We start from the raw sequence: 17,956 nt of genomic DNA, 5'->3' as shown, positions 1-17,956 counted from the left end.
ATTTTATATATTTATGATCTGGTAAATCATTTCACACAGATGGCTCAGAGCACTGACTTCCTGGGGGCTGGTCTATCCTTTTATTGTGTTCCTGTTGATACCTGCTGTGTTTGCAGGAGGTTGCCAGCCCTGTGTGCAGAGTGGCGTGAGGAAGAAAGAAGACTACGGTGAAATTTAAGGAACCTAGGAGTTGAATGGCCATCTGAAAGATGGGGTTAATAGCATTGTATTATGGGCCAGAGTGCTTTGCATCTGAGGTACTTTTAACAGGGATGAGAGGTTTGAGTATGGAATTCTTGGGTTATCCTGATGACCTGAGCTTGTTTTTCTGGAAGAACCAAAATCTCATGAAAGGGAAGTAAGAGTTCACCAGTACAACTTTAAAAGGCTTCTGAGGAGTTAAAAATAAATACTTGAGTTGTGAAGAATGATTGTGCCAGCTTGAAAATAAAACTAGGTTAGGGAGGTTAATCATTCTGTGAGTCGTGGTGCAGCCTTACCTGATTAATATCATGGTTGTTGATTATTACCTCTGCAATAGCCTGGCATGTCTAGGATTACTTTTTTTTTTTTTTTTGTTTGCGATGTGTGTGCTCTGAGCATTGGTGGTGATTATGTTAATCACGTTCCTGTTGATGGGTGTTATATTTTTAAACTATTTTAAATTACTGCTATCTCAATCTTTTAACTCTTTGCGTTTCTTAAGTAATGCTTTATTATGAGACGAGCTTTTTGCTTTTTCATTCTTGTGTATGAAATTACTGAAAGTAAGTTTCTGTTTTTATTTGATTTCAGTTTCCATTGTAATGGGAATACCTACAGTGAAACGAAAAGTCAAGTCTTATCTTACAGAAACTCTCCACTCCCTTATTGATAAGCTGTCCCCTGAAGAAAAACTGGATTGTGTTATGGTTGTCTTTATAGGAGAGGTAATCACATAAATATTTTTATATGCTTTCTAACCTGCCTTTAATCATGAGTGTTCCTTTCAGGAATTGATGAGGACCTTCTTTTTCTTTGCAATACAGACAGATGCCTGTCTATGCCTCCATCTCCTTTACATTTAAGGAAAAGTCTTGTTTCTCTGAAATAAACAATTCTGGAGAGCCCAACCTTTTCTATTTATGAAGTGAGCATGGATTTGGTGGACTGCTCATTTTGCACGTCTTCTGATGTTTTATATAATGATTAATATGTCCTAATTATCTTATTCCTTCAATATCAGCATAGTGGCTAAGGGTCTATGGTATGGTAGGGAGTTTTTTTCCCTTTGTCTTCGTGCTCCTTTTTAGTCAGTCCTTCCTCGGGTTGGTGCTGCAGCTGGGGAAGTTGGGTACAGATTGTTACTGATTTTATTTTTGGACTTCCTGGACATTAAAAGTCCAGACCTTTTAGATGGACTAATTCAAACAGTTTTCATTTGGACTGTTTGGTCAGTTTGACTCTTGATTTAGCTGAAAGCTTAAGGAAAATGATAGACTGCTTTCAGAAGTAATCTTGCTGGCTGCTGAGTGTTGTATATATTTATTTTTTCTTAAGAGTCTGGCATGGAATGGGGGATTTTTTTTATATATGTTTGACCTTCAGCCATCTAACCATGTAGTGCTCTGTTCAATCAGTGTTTTGTGAATCCCACAGAGGAAAATTTGAGTCCTCTAGTTATAACTGTGAACACCATTTTAATCTTGTGAGCTAGTGTCTTTTCAGCGATGATTAAGTGAGAAAACAGTGTGCTAATACATCTAGTTCTATTAGCAACAGATTTTAAACCTTTATTTTAGAAGTTTATAAACTCTTTTGCTGTACCTGAGACTGACCCTTACAGTCTTCTAATATAAATCGCTCTGGCTTGTTTTTTTTTCTGACAGTGAGTCACTCAAAAACCATCAGTCTAATAGGTAATGTTTTTCTGCAGAAAATGCTCTTAAAACATCTCTTGGTTGAGAATATCAAGTGATCAGAATTCATTTAGGAATTACTGGAGCAATGGCTTTCCTTCTGTGTACTGTTCGGAATAATTTCATTGCATAAAATTATTGCATAATTTTATTTAAGGTTTAAAACTTTTAAACCTTGAAAGTTTCATGTTGTTTTGCCTAAGGAGGTCTGAGTTGTGAAGACTGTGTGTTAGCATTGGATTCTCAGTCTTCTACAAATCTTAGAGTAGGAGTGAAGAGAATCCATACCCCAACCCCAAATGAACAAGTTTCCTTGTAACCTTAGACAAACCATGTAGGTATGCTTGAGTTTTCCGTAGACTTCTGTGTTTTACTGTAGAGTGGGACCCTCTGCAAATTTTGGAGATGGCTGTTTGATGTGCTTACTCCCATGTCTGCTATGGGCATAGCAAGCCATGAATGTTTGGGAAAATCCAAAGAGCCTAGGTTTGGATTCTTGTCCCCTTATAACCTTTCCCTAGCTTTGCATTTCTTTTTCCATCCAATTTCTCCATCCGATTTTGTCTCCTTTGCTTTTCTATTCCTTTTACCATGCTTTATATTTCCTTAAGTTCAATATCTCATAGTTTGTTCTGTAATTGCTACAGGAAACTCTTTCAGTGAATAATATGGTAAATACTTTATCCTGAACTGTGCTATGTTTTTTTTTTCTGGGTTGTGCTGTATTTTTCAGCTTCCTTTTGCAAGATGGATTGTGTAGGTTTAATAAGCATTTTCTCTGGCTACTTGAAGGAAAATCTGTTCCCTTCATGGACTTCTGTTTGTTCTTAAACAAAAGGAAGGGCTTTTTCTCTTAAAATAGCTTTGACTGTGGGGTTTCCTAGTCTAAAATGTGTTAGACTGTTATTAGCATTAACGGTTGCATTAATGTAGGCTATTCAAAAATACATTATGGCTTTGATCAACCATGCCTCTATTAAAGATGGTGGCAAAAGCTTCTGAAAAATGGTATGGCCTCTGCTGAACATTTGTGCAGCTCAAATACAACAAGAAATGGTTCGTAGTATGAGGTTAAGTAATTTTACTAATAATTTTAAAACTACTATTTGTGGTTTCTGTATAAGCTATACAGAATATAAGCTATTCCACCACCAACAACAACGAAAAAGTAAGAGTTTACAAAATTATTTTTCCAAGAGAACTACGTGAAAAGTGGTATTTTGGAAGGATTACACGAGGATTTTCTTGCTGACTCAAACTGAGAAATTGAATTGACTGTGTGTAATAAGCATTGCTGGGAGACAGTCATAAACGACAGTTTCTTTGCGCTAAGCACCCTAAAACTTCTTTAATGATTAATTTCTTTCTTTTAGCAGTTCTATCTCACTTCTTTCTCACAAAATTGACTTTTCTGGAACCCAACTTGAAAATTACAGCTAATGGCCTTCTGCAAACAGCATGAACAGTATAAACAGATAAGCTAGTAAATATAGGTGCACTATGGTTGCTAAATAAAGAGATCTGCATATTCATTTACTGTATGGATATTTCTCAGTAATGTGATCATACACAGTAAATTTCCATACTGAAAGTTCAAGGAATTCTAAAATATCTCGGTTGATGTGATACCTAATCCCCAATTTAAATAATTACTAGAATTGCTTGACAGTAAACTGTGCAATTGTCCCAGTAACTGACATATGTCTGTGTTCTCCAATTTGTTAAAATAATTTTATTGCAGAATAATTTGCAGGGATTAATTAGGATGACTAATAAATAGGCATGAATCATTATATGTCTATACTTAAAATCTTTTTATTCCCCTTGACTGTGTAGTTAGCTCAGATGCTCCTCAGATGATTTAAACAAACGATTCATCTCTCACCAAACTGGTTTGCATGAAAACCTCCTTTCTGAAGAAACTATAGGCTCTGGGTTTAAGGAACTGTGAACTCCACATGAAAATGACTGTCCAGTTTTTTATTATTATTATTATTTTTCATAGGGATTGCAAATAACAAGGGAAACAAGGTTTTGAAATACTTTACATAATAGTGGAACAACAGACATAAATATGTATGAGAGAAATTAAAATATTTTTCTGGTATCTAAACAAGATATTTTTTCATATGAGATCTCATTTACCACAAAGAAAGTGCATCTTAGACTTGTTCTAAATTTATCACAAATTATTGTCAGTCCACTTCATTAATCAGTGACTGTGCTTAGCACAGCCTTTTGTACAAACAGTAATCAATGTATATTGGAAAGACCACAAGTCCTTGATTTGACCAAGAATATCAAAAAGGCAAATCATTTCAGAAAGAATCAGAAGACACTCAGAGCTATGCAAAAGGATTTTGCTAATATTGCATAGTACTGATTACATCTGATTGGGCAGTAATTGTCCAGCCATTTGCTCTTGGAGCACCAGTCTGTGTGCTACGCTTTCTCACACATTGCTTATTAAGTCTTAGACTGTTGTTTCACATATAATCCTAGCATAAACATACACATGTATACGTATGTATGAATGTGTATATATTAAATAAATTAAAGCTAAACAAGGCTGTTTTGCTAAATAATTTAATCATCACCTGGTAATTTTAAGGGCCTGCACAGGTGGTAACCTTTGTTTTGGATTTAAAACCAGTCAAGATGACCGCAGTTTCTAGTTATAATGTTAGCTCTTGTAACTAGAGGGCAGGTTTGTATACCAGTTATAAGTACCTATGTAAACTGCTGCTGTGTTCTCAGCATCTTTAGCATCTGAAGAGTGTGGAGTGTTGATACTGGGCATCATCACAGGACTTTACATTCCTCTTGTCATGGTAATGGCTAGCAAAGTTTCACATGGGATATATAAAACATTTCTTAGATGTCAGAGAAAAATTTTGACAGGAGCTTGAAACCTGCCATGGACCTGAGACAAACTTAGTGTCTCAACAGAAAGATGAAATTGTGCTTTTTTCTCAAGCTCTAGGTTTGAACGACTGAGATACTTCTCTTTAAGGTACCTTTTGAGATGCTCCAGGGCCACAGTAACTATCTAATGTTTCTCATAAGGGAACATCACTGTTCTCACCAGTAACATCAAGAGCATCCATTTGTGAGATGAAAAGTAGCAGTAATAGTCTCAGTTCAGAAGCCTTACAGGTGACTTTGTACCTGGATGATTGACTGAATTAACACTGTATTAATAAGCAAGTTTAGGACAGTGTTCTCAAATTTTACTACTGTGGTCTGCCTTGGCCTAAAGACAATGAGGACAAATTTCTTCTGACCTCCAAGTAAATGACACAGTTCGTTGAAGTGTGCTTTTGATTGTACACAATTGCTACCTACGTTTGACTGGAAAAAATAGACCTTCTAGACCTTTTCAATGATTTACAGGCTCACCCAAGGACACGCCAAGATTTCCCCAGGTTTCCAGGCCACATGTTCTGCTTTCTTTCAGACTCTACAAAGGCGGCTTTGTCTGTAATACATTACAAAGTTAGTTGAAAGCTATATGATGTTAATATGACTTCCACCTAAATGTGCTGTTTTGAGTTGTCCCTTGACTTTTTATTCTGGCTATCCTTCTTAAAATCTGAACTTGCTCTCTGATGTGGTGCTGTGGTTCACAGCACAACACCTAGGGACTGGTGCCTTCATGACTGAGGAGGTGGCATGCAGGATACAAGGGTAGGGACAAATGAGAGTGGAGTGATAGAAGAATAAACTTGTATTTCTGCTATTGCTGTGAAAGGCTTCGCATTGTGAAACCCTGTCCACTAGACTTTTTTTTTTTCTTTGTACCTTGTTCTCCTTGTTCCCGTGTTTAACTTGAAACTGCTGCTTCAGATCTGAAAGCAGAAACTGTATTCCTGAAATAATCTTTTTCAGCTGTATTGGTTGAACTTTAGCAGATATTGTTACCTTTTTCCACAGGCTTTGTTTATATCCTTACACTGTTGAAACCACTGGAAACCACTGCTGCACTTCTAGTCCTTAGGGCTTTTTCACTGCATAAATCTTCAAAAACATGCCTAAATGCTATTTTAGTGGATGATTTTTCCTAGGTGAAGTTTAAGGTCTTGTATATAGGTAATTATATTCGTATGTACTTTCACCATTTCAAGTCAAACACAGGTTTACCTTGCCTTTTCTGGAAGTTGTTCAGTTTTGCATTGCTTGTTATTTAAATTACATTGTAAAAATACTCCACCCGTATTCTGCAAGGATGGTGAAAGATCAGATAAAATTGTTGAAATGCATAAGCAATTAAATTACTGATTTCTTTTTTGGGGGGGAGGGTGGGGTGGAGGGTGTTGTTTCTTGAATAAGTTAAGACTGATTTATAGTAGCTAATCATTTAAGAATTAAGATCTGGGCAAGCTGACAGACGAGATAAACCACATTGTTTAGAAGGTCCTGTACAGTTGCTGTCTCAATTCTTCACTGCTTTCCCTGCAGCTTCCCTTCCTGAATTTATAGTATTTTGATAGTTTTAGTGCCATCTTTTGTCTATTGGTGCTTCTCTTCCTAAAACCAACTCTTAATGACAACTTAAATAGAAATTTAATCTGAACAGATGTTTAGTCTGCTGAGGGAATATCCAACAGGCTAACAAAGATTGGAAGGGACCTCTGGAGATCATCTAGTCCAAGCCCCCTCCCCTGCTCAAAGCAGGGTCAGCTGCACTAAACCTGTGCATTTTGCAGAGCATTTCAACTTGCATCTTGGAAATTACAGCTTATTAAAGAAGTTAAGCTTGGTAAGTCAAGCTTCCAGAACAAGAAAATCATAGAATCACAGAATGTTTTGGATTGGAAGGGACCTTTAATGACAGACTAATTCCAACCCCCCTGCCATGGGCAGGGCATCTTCTACTAGATCAGGTTGCTCAACTGCACTGCTTGTACATGGTATCGTAACATTCCATCATTTCACCTGCTTTTTGTATGTGGGGGCTATCTTTTTTCTACTCCACATGGAGATACGTAATACAGAAATGAAGTGCTCATCAGCCGAGTGTCAATGGTGATGTATACAGTTTAATTTTGTTTAGCAGCTGCTATTTTGTAGTGCTTTATTTTGCCAAAGTCCAGTGTTGAGCACTTCTGCTCACTTGTGGTGGGAACATCATGGAAACTGGGATAAGACTAGTGTTCAGTGGCAAACTATGAAAAACTTATAATTTAAGTGACGTCTCCAGTAAGTGTAGAGAAGCTTTTTCAGGAAAGAGTTGGACAGAAAATAAAATGGGAGAAGAATCCCACGCTTTGCAATGGAATGTAGTTGCCTGAAATTCATTTCAACGTTTTTGCTTCTTCTGCCTTTACCATGTCTTGTTCATTCAGTGGTTTGATGCAAAACACCTGTGCACTTACTGTGCCTGTGCATCAACCAAGCTCCAGTCCTGTTTGGACTCACTGTTACTGCTTGTTTAGATTTTACATACATATATGTGGATTTGAACTAAGTCTCTGTTTGTTGTGGTAGGGATGCAATCTGGATGCCTCTAAATGAAATTAAGAGGCAAAATCTGAAATGAAGACAACATTTTTTATAGAGTGTGTAGCTAAATTGTGAGTGTTTTTGCTACTGGATATCGTGAAATACAAGTGAGTAAAAAGGTTCTGGAAGGCATTAAGCAAATTCACAGAGAACAGACACAGGAGGAGTTATTGCATCTAATTATATGGATGCTACTCAGGCCTTGCAATTATAAATTGTTAATTGCTGAGAACTCGGAGGTGTATGCAAGGAAGAAAGATTTGTTCTGTACATACCCTGTTAATTACTTTTTTTTTTTTTTTCCTGAGCATCTACTGCTGGCTAAGATAGCACATAACTTTTGGTGCAGATAGACCTTTGTTCCGTACTGCCATGGTTTTCCTGACGTTTTGAGAAGGAGTTCCCCTTCTCTATGCTTGAAGGTATTAAATGGATAGGTTTTAACAATATGAAAGAGTTGGTTCTTAAAACTAGAAATCTTTTCCTCTGACAGTTGGTTAGCCATTAAGGAGAGCATTCTAACCCCTTGTTTTCTCTGCTAGCTAATATATTCTACTGCTTTGCTATGTGCATCCTCACTCATAAAATCAATAAAAAAAAATGGACTTTTGTTCACTGCTGCTGTGGTTCTTTGTGCATTTGTTATGAATAACAGTGTTTGTTCAGACAAACCTTAGAATAATTGCAAACTTGAAATATAGCCTCACATAAAGTATAGAAGGTACTTTAAGCAATTGTAGAGCAGCATCTTAAAAAAACAGGAAATTTGAGAAAGACACCGACACTCTGAAACTTTTTTTCCACAATGCACTCCAGGTTTTCTTGTAGAGAGATTCATCAAAGCGCTGTGTGTGTCTGTCATCAAAATAGCTGATATATGAGTTAAACCTTAGATGTTGCCAGTTTGGGCTTATGAAACACCATAGACTTCATAAGCTAAAATCTTTTTTTTTCCTGCTGAAAGGTTAGGTAGGCTCAAGGGAATACTGGCAAGGTACATGGAAAAGGGGTCTACCAAGGAATATTAAGTATACAAAATCACACGTGTCTCAGGAAGTAACCTGAACTGAAGGCAGTCAGAGCATGGATGGAAGCAGGAGGAAGCACTGTGCGTGCTTGTCCCATTTGTACTCTTTTCTATGTATCCATTTTTGGCTGATGCTGATGTTGGAAGCAAGATGCTGAGCTGGGCGAATCCTTGGTCTTGATCTAGTATGAATGAAAAAAGGAGGATGTCTCGTGCCACGTGTTCTTGCTTTCTCTGAGATCAATAATTTCTTATGACTAGGAAGAAAGAATGGGCAGGAAAGATTTGAACTGCTGATGTTTGAAATAACCACTCCTCTTTACTCCTTTCATTAGTCCTCAGAGATCTACTTAACAAGACAAACTTGTTTTTGAAGCTCCACGATTCATTGATAAGATGCATCCTTTTGGCTGGCAGTGTTAACTCTTTGGCCGTGGACTATCACGATTTGGCATTTAATCTTTAAGGGGATTCATTCTTGAAATGTTAATTTTTGCTTCTTTTTTCTCAGGTTCCAAACTCCTAGGGATTATTTCATCTTCAACCTTAAAAGTTTTGTGAAGGAATGTTAACAACTTCTAATTTAGCAGACAAAAGCATTCACTGTTGTTTTCTTACAGGTTGTGCTGCTTTGATTGGGATCACCAGTGACATTTCCTTTCAATAGATGCAAATAGCACTGACACCACGAGCCAGGTTCTTCATAGCTATTCCAAGGTCAAACTGGTATCTACCAGACGATCTTCAATGCAAGCCTGAAGAACAGTTACACTTTCTTTCATGGATGATTTCCTTTTGATTAATCAGGGTTTGTCTCATCCTCTTTAAGGTTCTTGGAGAAGACAAGGTCTCCTTTATATTATCTGTTGTTCATACTTGTTTGCAGCAGTCTCATGTCCCGTAGGTCGATAAAGAGGACCATAGGTCTTACTTTATCAGGCAGTAAATGCCTTCTTCCTCAAAAGTGGATCTCAGTCGATAATAGATTTTTCCATCACTCTTCAGTTACTGGCTGAATTTATTGATAGTGCTTGGAAGATCCTTAGGCTAGAGCAATTCTCTGACTGTTCCAGATATCCTGCCATTACTGCACTATGAAGTCTTCTCTGTAGTTAACTCTTCCCTTGGGTATTGCGACAGATTGATCAAATTAATTGGACGCGCTCATATTTATTTCATCAGGTTGTGTGAAATAACTTCCGAGTGCCACCGTCCTGGCACCTGTCCACAGCTGCAGGGCGTTGGCAAAGGTCCTGTTTAGCGTTAGGCTGGGTAATGAGGAGAGGTGGTCGCCTCTGGAGGTTCTGACGTGGAAGGATGGCGTGCAGCCTGCTGTCCTGAGGGGAGAGCTTGGTGTTGAAATCCTGCTTCTGAATCTCAAATGCTGCTGGTAGATAAAAATACGCTTATTTAGACATAATGGCAAGATATCAAGTCGGTAATGCATTTGCTCACATGAAAAATGGCATCAGCTATTTCAATCTCGATGTTCTTTTTCATCGAATATTGAATTCAATACGACATTGAAAGTCTACAGGCCACATCACTTTAACGTGAAGCTGTTGTGATCCCAGTTCAGACTGGGAAATTGCCAACCTGGTGTGTGAGAGAGACGCACACACAGAGAAATAGTTGGAAGTAGGGAAAGAACTCTTATTCCAAACTCTCTAATCTTTCTGGATGTGGTCTATTTTGTATTAAGGAAGTCAGCTTTTAAAAGCACTGTAAAACAGGACAAGGCTATGTTCATTTTTAGGAGAGTTACAGTGAGGCAGGGGATTCTGACTAAATGTATGCTTCCAGTTAGGATAAAATACTGCTTGTATTTTAATATCTGCAATACTGGATAGAGACTAGCTGTGCTTTTGGTGACTATTCATTTAAAAACAAAACGAAAAACCCCACAACCTGTTTTCCTACGTAATTACATTACAGACAGTTTAACAAGTATTTGACTTATTAGTACTAGACTGAGTAACTGGAGTTTGGAATGTCAACTAAAAATTCAGATTGTTTCTTTTTCCTATGTTGACTAAACAGCATTTTTTAATGTTTAAAAATAAATACAGATTTTTTAAAAAGGAAAAGATAGAAATAATGATCATTGAATTATCATTACGTAGTGATTTGCAGCTATCAACTCACAACAGAAGAAGTTGTCTTAGACTCCATTCTTGTAGAGAACTGTGCCTGAACAATCCATATGTGTAATTAAAGACTCAGTGATATGTGAAGGTCCATATGGGTCTGTGAGTCTGCTTGGGTCGAACTCATTATGGGACAAGTTTTAAATTGCTAACACCTTAACTGCTTATTAGGATTTCTGTCCTGTGAAGCACTAGGAATAGTGCTTACAAAGGAAATACGTATGGAAAAAAAAAAGCATGACAAATGCTTTCAACTCGCTTCTTCATACAGTGTTTGCAACCTGCTTTTGGAAGAAACCCACTGCTGTCCTTTTTGAAAATGTGTGTGTCACTGGCATTATGTTGGGTTTTATAAAAAGTAAATCTTTAAAAATAGGAATGGTGATTTCTAAGATCAAAGGGTAAGAACCTTTATCAAACAAGATTAGTGGTTCCATAGAAATGCTTGGGAAGGATTTATTCTCGGTGTGTATAATCCTTTAATGATAATCTGCATTACAAATTCATCAGAAAGATAGTATGAACTGTTCCTTTGTTTCCAGCATTTCAAAGGCAGCTGTTTCTGCAGAAACCTCATGAGCTACCAGAATCTATGTTGATTTACAGACTGTAACTTTTCTTTTATATACTGATAAATAATATGTCAAATTATTAGATTAGTAAGTACAGCAAAGAGTAGTTTTTCTTAGTCTAGTTTATGAATTCAAAACCTCTCCTTTCCTGCATGTGTATGACCAACTTAGTAGGTTGCATAAGAAGCCAGTTCTGGCAAATTAGGTGATGTATACTCTTCCTGAATGTCAGAATTATTTTTTTTAACCAACAAGTAATTTTTTAGAATATTTGCATCTTAAGAACCAGGTGATTTATCAAATTAATAGTCCTTCAAGTTCAGTCTCTGATGCAAAAATGCAGCCCTTGTTAGGAAAATAGCATGTTCGTTGTTGTCTGAGGTTGGGTTATCCATGTTTTAACTGGAAAGTGTAGGAGATGCATTTATGAAAGAGGTGTCTGTTTATTGCCCTGTTCTTCAGAAATCTTTCCTTGATAATATTTTTGTATAGCGTAATATTGTTAACAATAATATGTTCTTCCTACACAAACACTGGGTGATCATTTTGTCATTAAGATTATGAACTGCAAGAAAATGCCACTTTTGCATTAGGACTGTGTATTAAAAGCAGACATAAAGCAAATGTTATTTCTCTGTGTTTACATAAAAGAATAATTTCTTCTTCTGTTAGTCAAAGGACACGGTTACCAGAGTGATGTGCTCCTGTATTACTAAAATATCGTACACACTGAAATTGATTTTCAAGTACCTCACCAGTTGTTGTCACTGGTTTCTTTTAAAGAGTAGCTGCAAAAAGGTTAAGTATTTCATTTGATAGTGTGTTTTTATTTTTGTTTTTCAGACTGATCTTGATTATGTTAACAACGTTGTTGCAAGCCTGGAAAAAGAGTAAGTTGTAGTTCTAAATAACATTGTGATAAGTAACAAAAAGCATTAGGGAAATAGAAGTTCATACATTTTTGTATTTTGGAGGTTTTGTACTTTCAAACCAAAAGGTATTAGATAACAAATTAAGGGCAATGATTCAGTCAGTTAAGTTGTAAAATAATAAATGGAATTAAACTGATTTTGTGCACCATAAATAGATTAAGTTGCCTTAAAATAAATGGGAATTTGTGACATCTCTGTTACTGTCTTGTATTCCATACATTCAAAGAGAACTGTAGGGAGAAAAAAAAAGGCAGTGTTTATAATCTAGTTAGAATTTTGATTATTGGTCAAGAGACTAAGAGGCTATGCTTTAAGAGACTTATAGATATGCTTATAGAGACTAGGAGCTATTAGGGAAAACAATATCTTCTTCTATAGTAATTTTACTTCACATCCCTTATTTGAGTAAGTCATTGCTATAACCAGGCATAGTAACTATACCAACAGGAAGCTAGCAGGAAGTCTACAGAACTGAAAATATCTCGTATGATTTTATGATGCTTCTTTTGGCAGATTTTCTACAGAGATCAATTCTGGCTTGGTGGAAGTAATAGCCCCTCCTGCATCTTACTATCCTGACTTGTCAAACTTGAAAGAGACATTTGGAGACTCAAAAGAGAGAGTGAGGTTAGTTTATTCCTCCAAATCCTTTCCCATCTCCTCCCACATTCACACTTTTCTTGTTTATAACATGACAAGTGGGATGTGAATTCTTTAAATGTTTTCTTACTGTAATTCTTGAAAGTGTGGGGAAGTGAAATGAGCACTGAGTCCTTTTCAGTCTTATCTGCATGCTGTTCTGTGCATGATCAGAGCCTAATGCTGAGCTTGGTTGAACTCATTTAATGTTAGATTCTGGGAGGCGAACAGAGACTTTTGTTGTGGTTTTTGTTTGTTTGTTTACTGTTTTTCTTTCTGAAATATGGTGTAAAACCCAGTCATTCCTGCTGAATTCTATTTAAAATGCACATGTGTTTTAGTGAAATGCTAGGTAGTTTTCACAAAATAGAAATCAGAATAAAACAATTTTTTGTCTGTATTAAAGTATAAGTTGGAAGCTTTGTTCCTTTTTTTCAGACAGGATTTCCTGAGGGAAAGATGCCAAAAGCAGTTGTCCTAACATTTCACCAATATGCGTCATTTTCATAGTGAGATTTACTTTGAATTACCAGTGTGTATTGAAAGAACTTTTTTTTTTATTATTATCCTTAAGTTTTTAATTGAATTTCAGATGGAGAACAAAGCAAAACTTGGATTACTGCTTTCTCATGATGTATGCCCAGAAGAAGGGAGTTTATTACATTCAGGTAAATTTCTGTTCTTTGTTTTCAAATGAGTCTGCATAAATTTTCAAATGAGTCTCCAGAATTCATGCTGTTGGGTACACCAGAAGGACTGAGACAGAGCAGAGATAACATGGTTATAACTTGGAGGGCACTAAGTATGGGTGTAACAGTGTCTGAGGAAGTAATCTGTGGAGTACCCTGTCTCTGAAGTAGAAAGCTATTTGTCATATATGATTGATTTTATCTTAAGAAGCTTAGCAAAAAAGGTGAAGGAGTGTAGACAGCTTAACTACTGTTTTCTCCCTTGTCCCCCAGCTGAGGTACAGCTGAATCTCCTAGGCAGAAAACACTAGCACAGTTTTGAGTGAAATTGAGCTAAAATCTATTTTTCTTTCTCTTGAAAGCAGGTGCAGTGTCACTTTAATATGACTCTTTGGTGTATAGGTACATTTTGAATGTGTTGCCAGACTTGTTTTCTTTTTTTCTTTCATTTTTTAAAAGAGGTTCTCAAGAACACAGTCAAGCAATTAATCTTAAGTTTAAGTTAGTTCAGAGTTGTTCCTGTCATGCCTTCCTGCTTTGAAGCAGAAGCCTTACCTATAGGAATGGCAGATCTAGTGGGTTATCTGTGCTTATGATCTTTATTTAGATTTTGGGACTGTATCCTCTGGGTGTAACGCCCCACTCATCTAGTTCTTACAAAGCAAGCTCTGCTGTCTGCTCTTTGAAAGCTGTTGGAGACTCATTTTTCCTGGAAGCTGTGCAGCCAGTGACATATTGACAGCCTGTTTGAAACTAGGCAGTCACACGAATGTTAGTGCCAGCACAAGGGGGAAGAGCATGAATGTTCTAGGAGATAGGACAGGAGGAGCAGCATCCTTAAAGCAGCAGCCTTCACTTAGTGTGAACTAAAAGGATTGTAGCACAGCATCTTGGGAATTGCACTGTCTGGACTACGCACCTGTTCTTCTCTTTGGCAACCAAAGTAGAAAATGAGGAAATGAATCCTGGCTCTGCAGATAACGTGTCTCTTAGCTTCTAAGAGGAGACATTATTTTAGTACTAGTAGGGAAGTGAGTAAACTGAGTCACATTTTCATACAAATAGTACAGAAGTTCTAGTTTTTCGCCACATAATGTCCTGATGATGTCACTTAGTCTAAAATTATTTCATGGAAGATTCTTCATTGAAGAAAGAAGCTAGATAAGCAATGTGATTTTAATGCCTAGTTTACATCTCCATTATGTTGAGATATGTTCAGATTCTGGATTAATTCTCCACAAACAGACTAACTGTGATCCCTATAATAGTTATTCTTGTCTGTAGAGTCTAGGCTTTAAAGCAGTGCTTGCACTAGAAATACATGGATATGGGTTAGCAATGTATTATAAATCAGTATTTCCCACTAGTACTTTTCCTATTGCTTTGGTGTTATTTTATTTATAGTGATATCATTGCTACCTTCCTCTAGCTTGAAGATGACATCGTTGTCAAGCAGAATTATTTCAGCACAATAAAAAACTTTGCGCTTCAGCTCGCTTCTGAAGATTGGATGATTCTAGAATTTTCTCAGCTGGGTTTCATTGGTAAGAAAATGTTCGTTTCAATAGTTTGAAAAAACACATTCATCCTTAGATGCTGTGATTAATAGTGATCTGACTTCAAAGCTATCTTCTTTGTACTGGAAATAGACCAGGAATTAGAAATTCATTGGCTTTTTTAGGAACTCTGTGGTTTAACTCATGTTTGCTTTTGTTAGGCTTTTCATCTATTTTTGTATAGCAGTTAAATTCAACCTGTTGGAAATGAAGACATTTTTATAACCAAAAGTTGGTTTATTTATAAAAATATTAACAGTTCAACTGCAGGGAATTACCTATTTTAAATTTGACTGCAGTTAAAATAGAAATATCATTGAAACGCAAACGACTGCGAAGTAAAAGGAAAGAAGCATAAAAATTAACTCCACCTAAAACAGTCTCACTGGTGTTTATGACAAGAGGTCCAAAAAGAACCAACAGACATCGGTTTGTCTTGGTTGCTAAGCCTGTCCTATCTCCACCGGTCTGCTCCATCCAGGAGAAGTTATGACAGTCCTCTCCTTCTTAGAGATAGGTAGAGTGAGTCTGCCATTTGCAATCAACAACAGTGAGAGAAGCTAACGCAGCATCTGGGGCTGTAATGGGTTGACTACCAGGGGGCAGATGAAATTGCCTTATAAGTATTTGTTCTGTCTTACACTCATACATTTTTACAGAGAGATACTAGTCTCAACGGAAAAACAATGATAGAAGTTTTGAAGGGATTTTACAAATTGAAAGGATATTTCGTTATTGCAGTGATGTGTCATGAACCAGCACCAAGTGGTTTTCATGTGTCATGAAAAGCACCAAGGTGGAGATATTAAATTAAACTAAATCAGGCTGGGGAGATTCCTATACTATCCTTTTTAGAGCTCAGCATCAGATGTGTTGCTGAGGCAATGGTTTTCTGATATTCAGCATTTCAGAGATTGATAGGTTTGAAAGAAAACCAGCAGTCATCTCCTAAAATCCTGTTAGGGTATAAAATTGTGCTTCGTATATTTGCCTGCCAGTCTCACCTATGATGAAGAGCAGGAGAGGAAATGGGCAGAGGGAGGTCTCCTCATCCCCTTTCTGGCTACCCACATAACCAGTCTGCTTGGTTGCCTTGGGCTACCAGCAGAGAACGATTTCAGCTGCAACATATGTGACTGGTATTTTTGCCTCAGAGTTGGAGAGAGAAACAGGAAACGGAGCTGCCTATCATGGAGAAATAAGCATTTAAATAATTTACTGGAGCTTTTGTCTTAAACAGACTTGTCTTGGCTCTCTGTGGTTCTTGCAGGTGGAGAAATTGCTTGAATAATGGTATCTGATTAAACTTTATTTCTACTTTTTTAATCGTGGACTTAGATGGGGTTAGAGTTTTGACTCCTGTCCTAATTACACTTTGAATGTAAATTCTGGGTGAAGTTTCTAGGCTGTAGAAGCAACTTACCTCCATTCTGCATTTGCTTAATTAGCGCAGTACAGATGGAATGGTAGAGTGCAACACTTGCAACTTGCATTTTTGTAATACTGAGATATCAAAATGGGCATAAACCCAACAGTTTAGGGCAAGCGCTGTCTAGTGCCTGCAAATATATTTCAGAAAGCTTTTTTCTGTATTTTGCCTTTCACATCCCTGTGTTCTCAGCCCTGTATAGAGGGGACAGAGTCTAAGCCAGGAGGGTTAGTTAGATGGTTCTTTTTAATACTGAGATTTGGCTTAATCGTATGCTAAGCTGTATAAAAATACTTGAAAGCGTGTTGTTGTTGTATTGTCTACATGCTGATTGTTTGCAGTGGAGGCTCTAAGGATAGTTGTAATTACATTTATTTCTTATCTCCTTTGGCTAGACATCCCTGTTCTGGTCCTTGTATCATATTTGCTTGCCTCCTATCTAATTAGATACTATCAGTAGATTTTCAGATGCATTTAGCTACAGTTGTGCATCTTATGTTATTTTTCTACCTAGAAATTTATTTTTTCCCCACTGAATTTATCTACTTACCCTGTTTATAAGTTCTGAGAGAAGGATTAGTATTCATGAAAGGGATTAATAGTTCTGGCTTGGAGACACATCGGTGTGCTGTAACTATATCCTGCATAGAAGTTTTATGCAAGTAATATGGATTTGTCTCGTCTCTACTGTTGCTTTATGGATCTTGACGCATTGATACTATGATCATTTGGTAGTGCAGGGAGAAGAGCAAAAGTAGTTGCTTGCAATTGGGGATGATTTTTACGTGCAGATATCTGCGGGAGAAAGTAGAGTGCTGAATTGCTAGTGATTCAGAAGTAGTAACTTGAAAAGAGGTACGACTGATTCATCGTAAGCTATTGCAAGCCTTGATCAGCTTGCAAATTCTGCTAGGAAAGTGTTTTTTGTCATAGTGTATTTCTGAACTGAAAATCTAGCTTACGCAAGTGGTACATGAGGAAGTGGCAAATGCAACTGTTTAGGCTGACAGCAGAATTACAGAATTCTGTCACCTCTGCCATAGAGCAGAAGTTGCTTTCTTTGATTTTTTTATTTTTTTTAGATTGTATTTTTTGATACTGAACGCAGAACCCTAAGTGCTGCCAAGTGTCTAATAAATAATGTGTGAGATGTATGCTGTTTCCCTGAGCAGCAATGTGGAAGGAGGTGTAGCGTTTGGATTCTGGGCTGCGCTGCAGTCCCTGGCATACCACGGTAAAGTCCTGCCAGACTTTTATAGCAACACCGATTTGTCTTCCAGCTGCTTGTGAGCTGAAGTGTTTTCCTGGGGATCTGCAATACCTTGTCCTGTTGCTATAATGTCAACCGTCAGTTTTTTAATGGAGCAGTCGGAGATCAGCTTCTTGGTTGAATTTTGCAGGCCCTCTGGATCTTATTTTACCCTGAGGTTTTAAGGCCTGTTGTTCTGATTTTTTTTAAGTTGTTCTGATCACAGTTTTGTTCAAGTTGTCCACATAAGTGGAAGTCTGAGAAAGAATAGATCAAGTCAAATATCTGAGATATAAATAACTCCAAAGACATTTTG

General features: G+C 37.1%; 1 protein-coding gene across 1 annotated transcript in view; it reads left to right on the top strand.

Annotated features, from left to right (window-relative positions):
• The window catches only part of MGAT4A (alpha-1,3-mannosyl-glycoprotein 4-beta-N-acetylglucosaminyltransferase A), a 68,990-nt gene that overhangs the window by 29,986 nt on the left and 21,048 nt on the right, over positions 1-17,956 (top strand). The window contains exons 5-9 of the mRNA XM_032207880.1: positions 796-929; positions 11,990-12,036; positions 12,592-12,705; positions 13,310-13,385; positions 14,836-14,950. Of these exons, the coding sequence (XP_032063771.1) occupies positions 796-929; positions 11,990-12,036; positions 12,592-12,705; positions 13,310-13,385; positions 14,836-14,950 (486 nt within the window). The remainder of the gene's footprint in view (positions 1-795; positions 930-11,989; positions 12,037-12,591; positions 12,706-13,309; positions 13,386-14,835; positions 14,951-17,956) is intronic.

This window comes from Aythya fuligula, chromosome 1 (genome assembly GCF_009819795.1).
Source record: "Aythya fuligula isolate bAytFul2 chromosome 1, bAytFul2.pri, whole genome shotgun sequence".
NCBI lineage: Eukaryota > Metazoa > Chordata > Aves > Anseriformes > Anatidae > Aythya > Aythya fuligula.
This window is presented reverse-complemented; position numbering and strand designations above follow the sequence as displayed.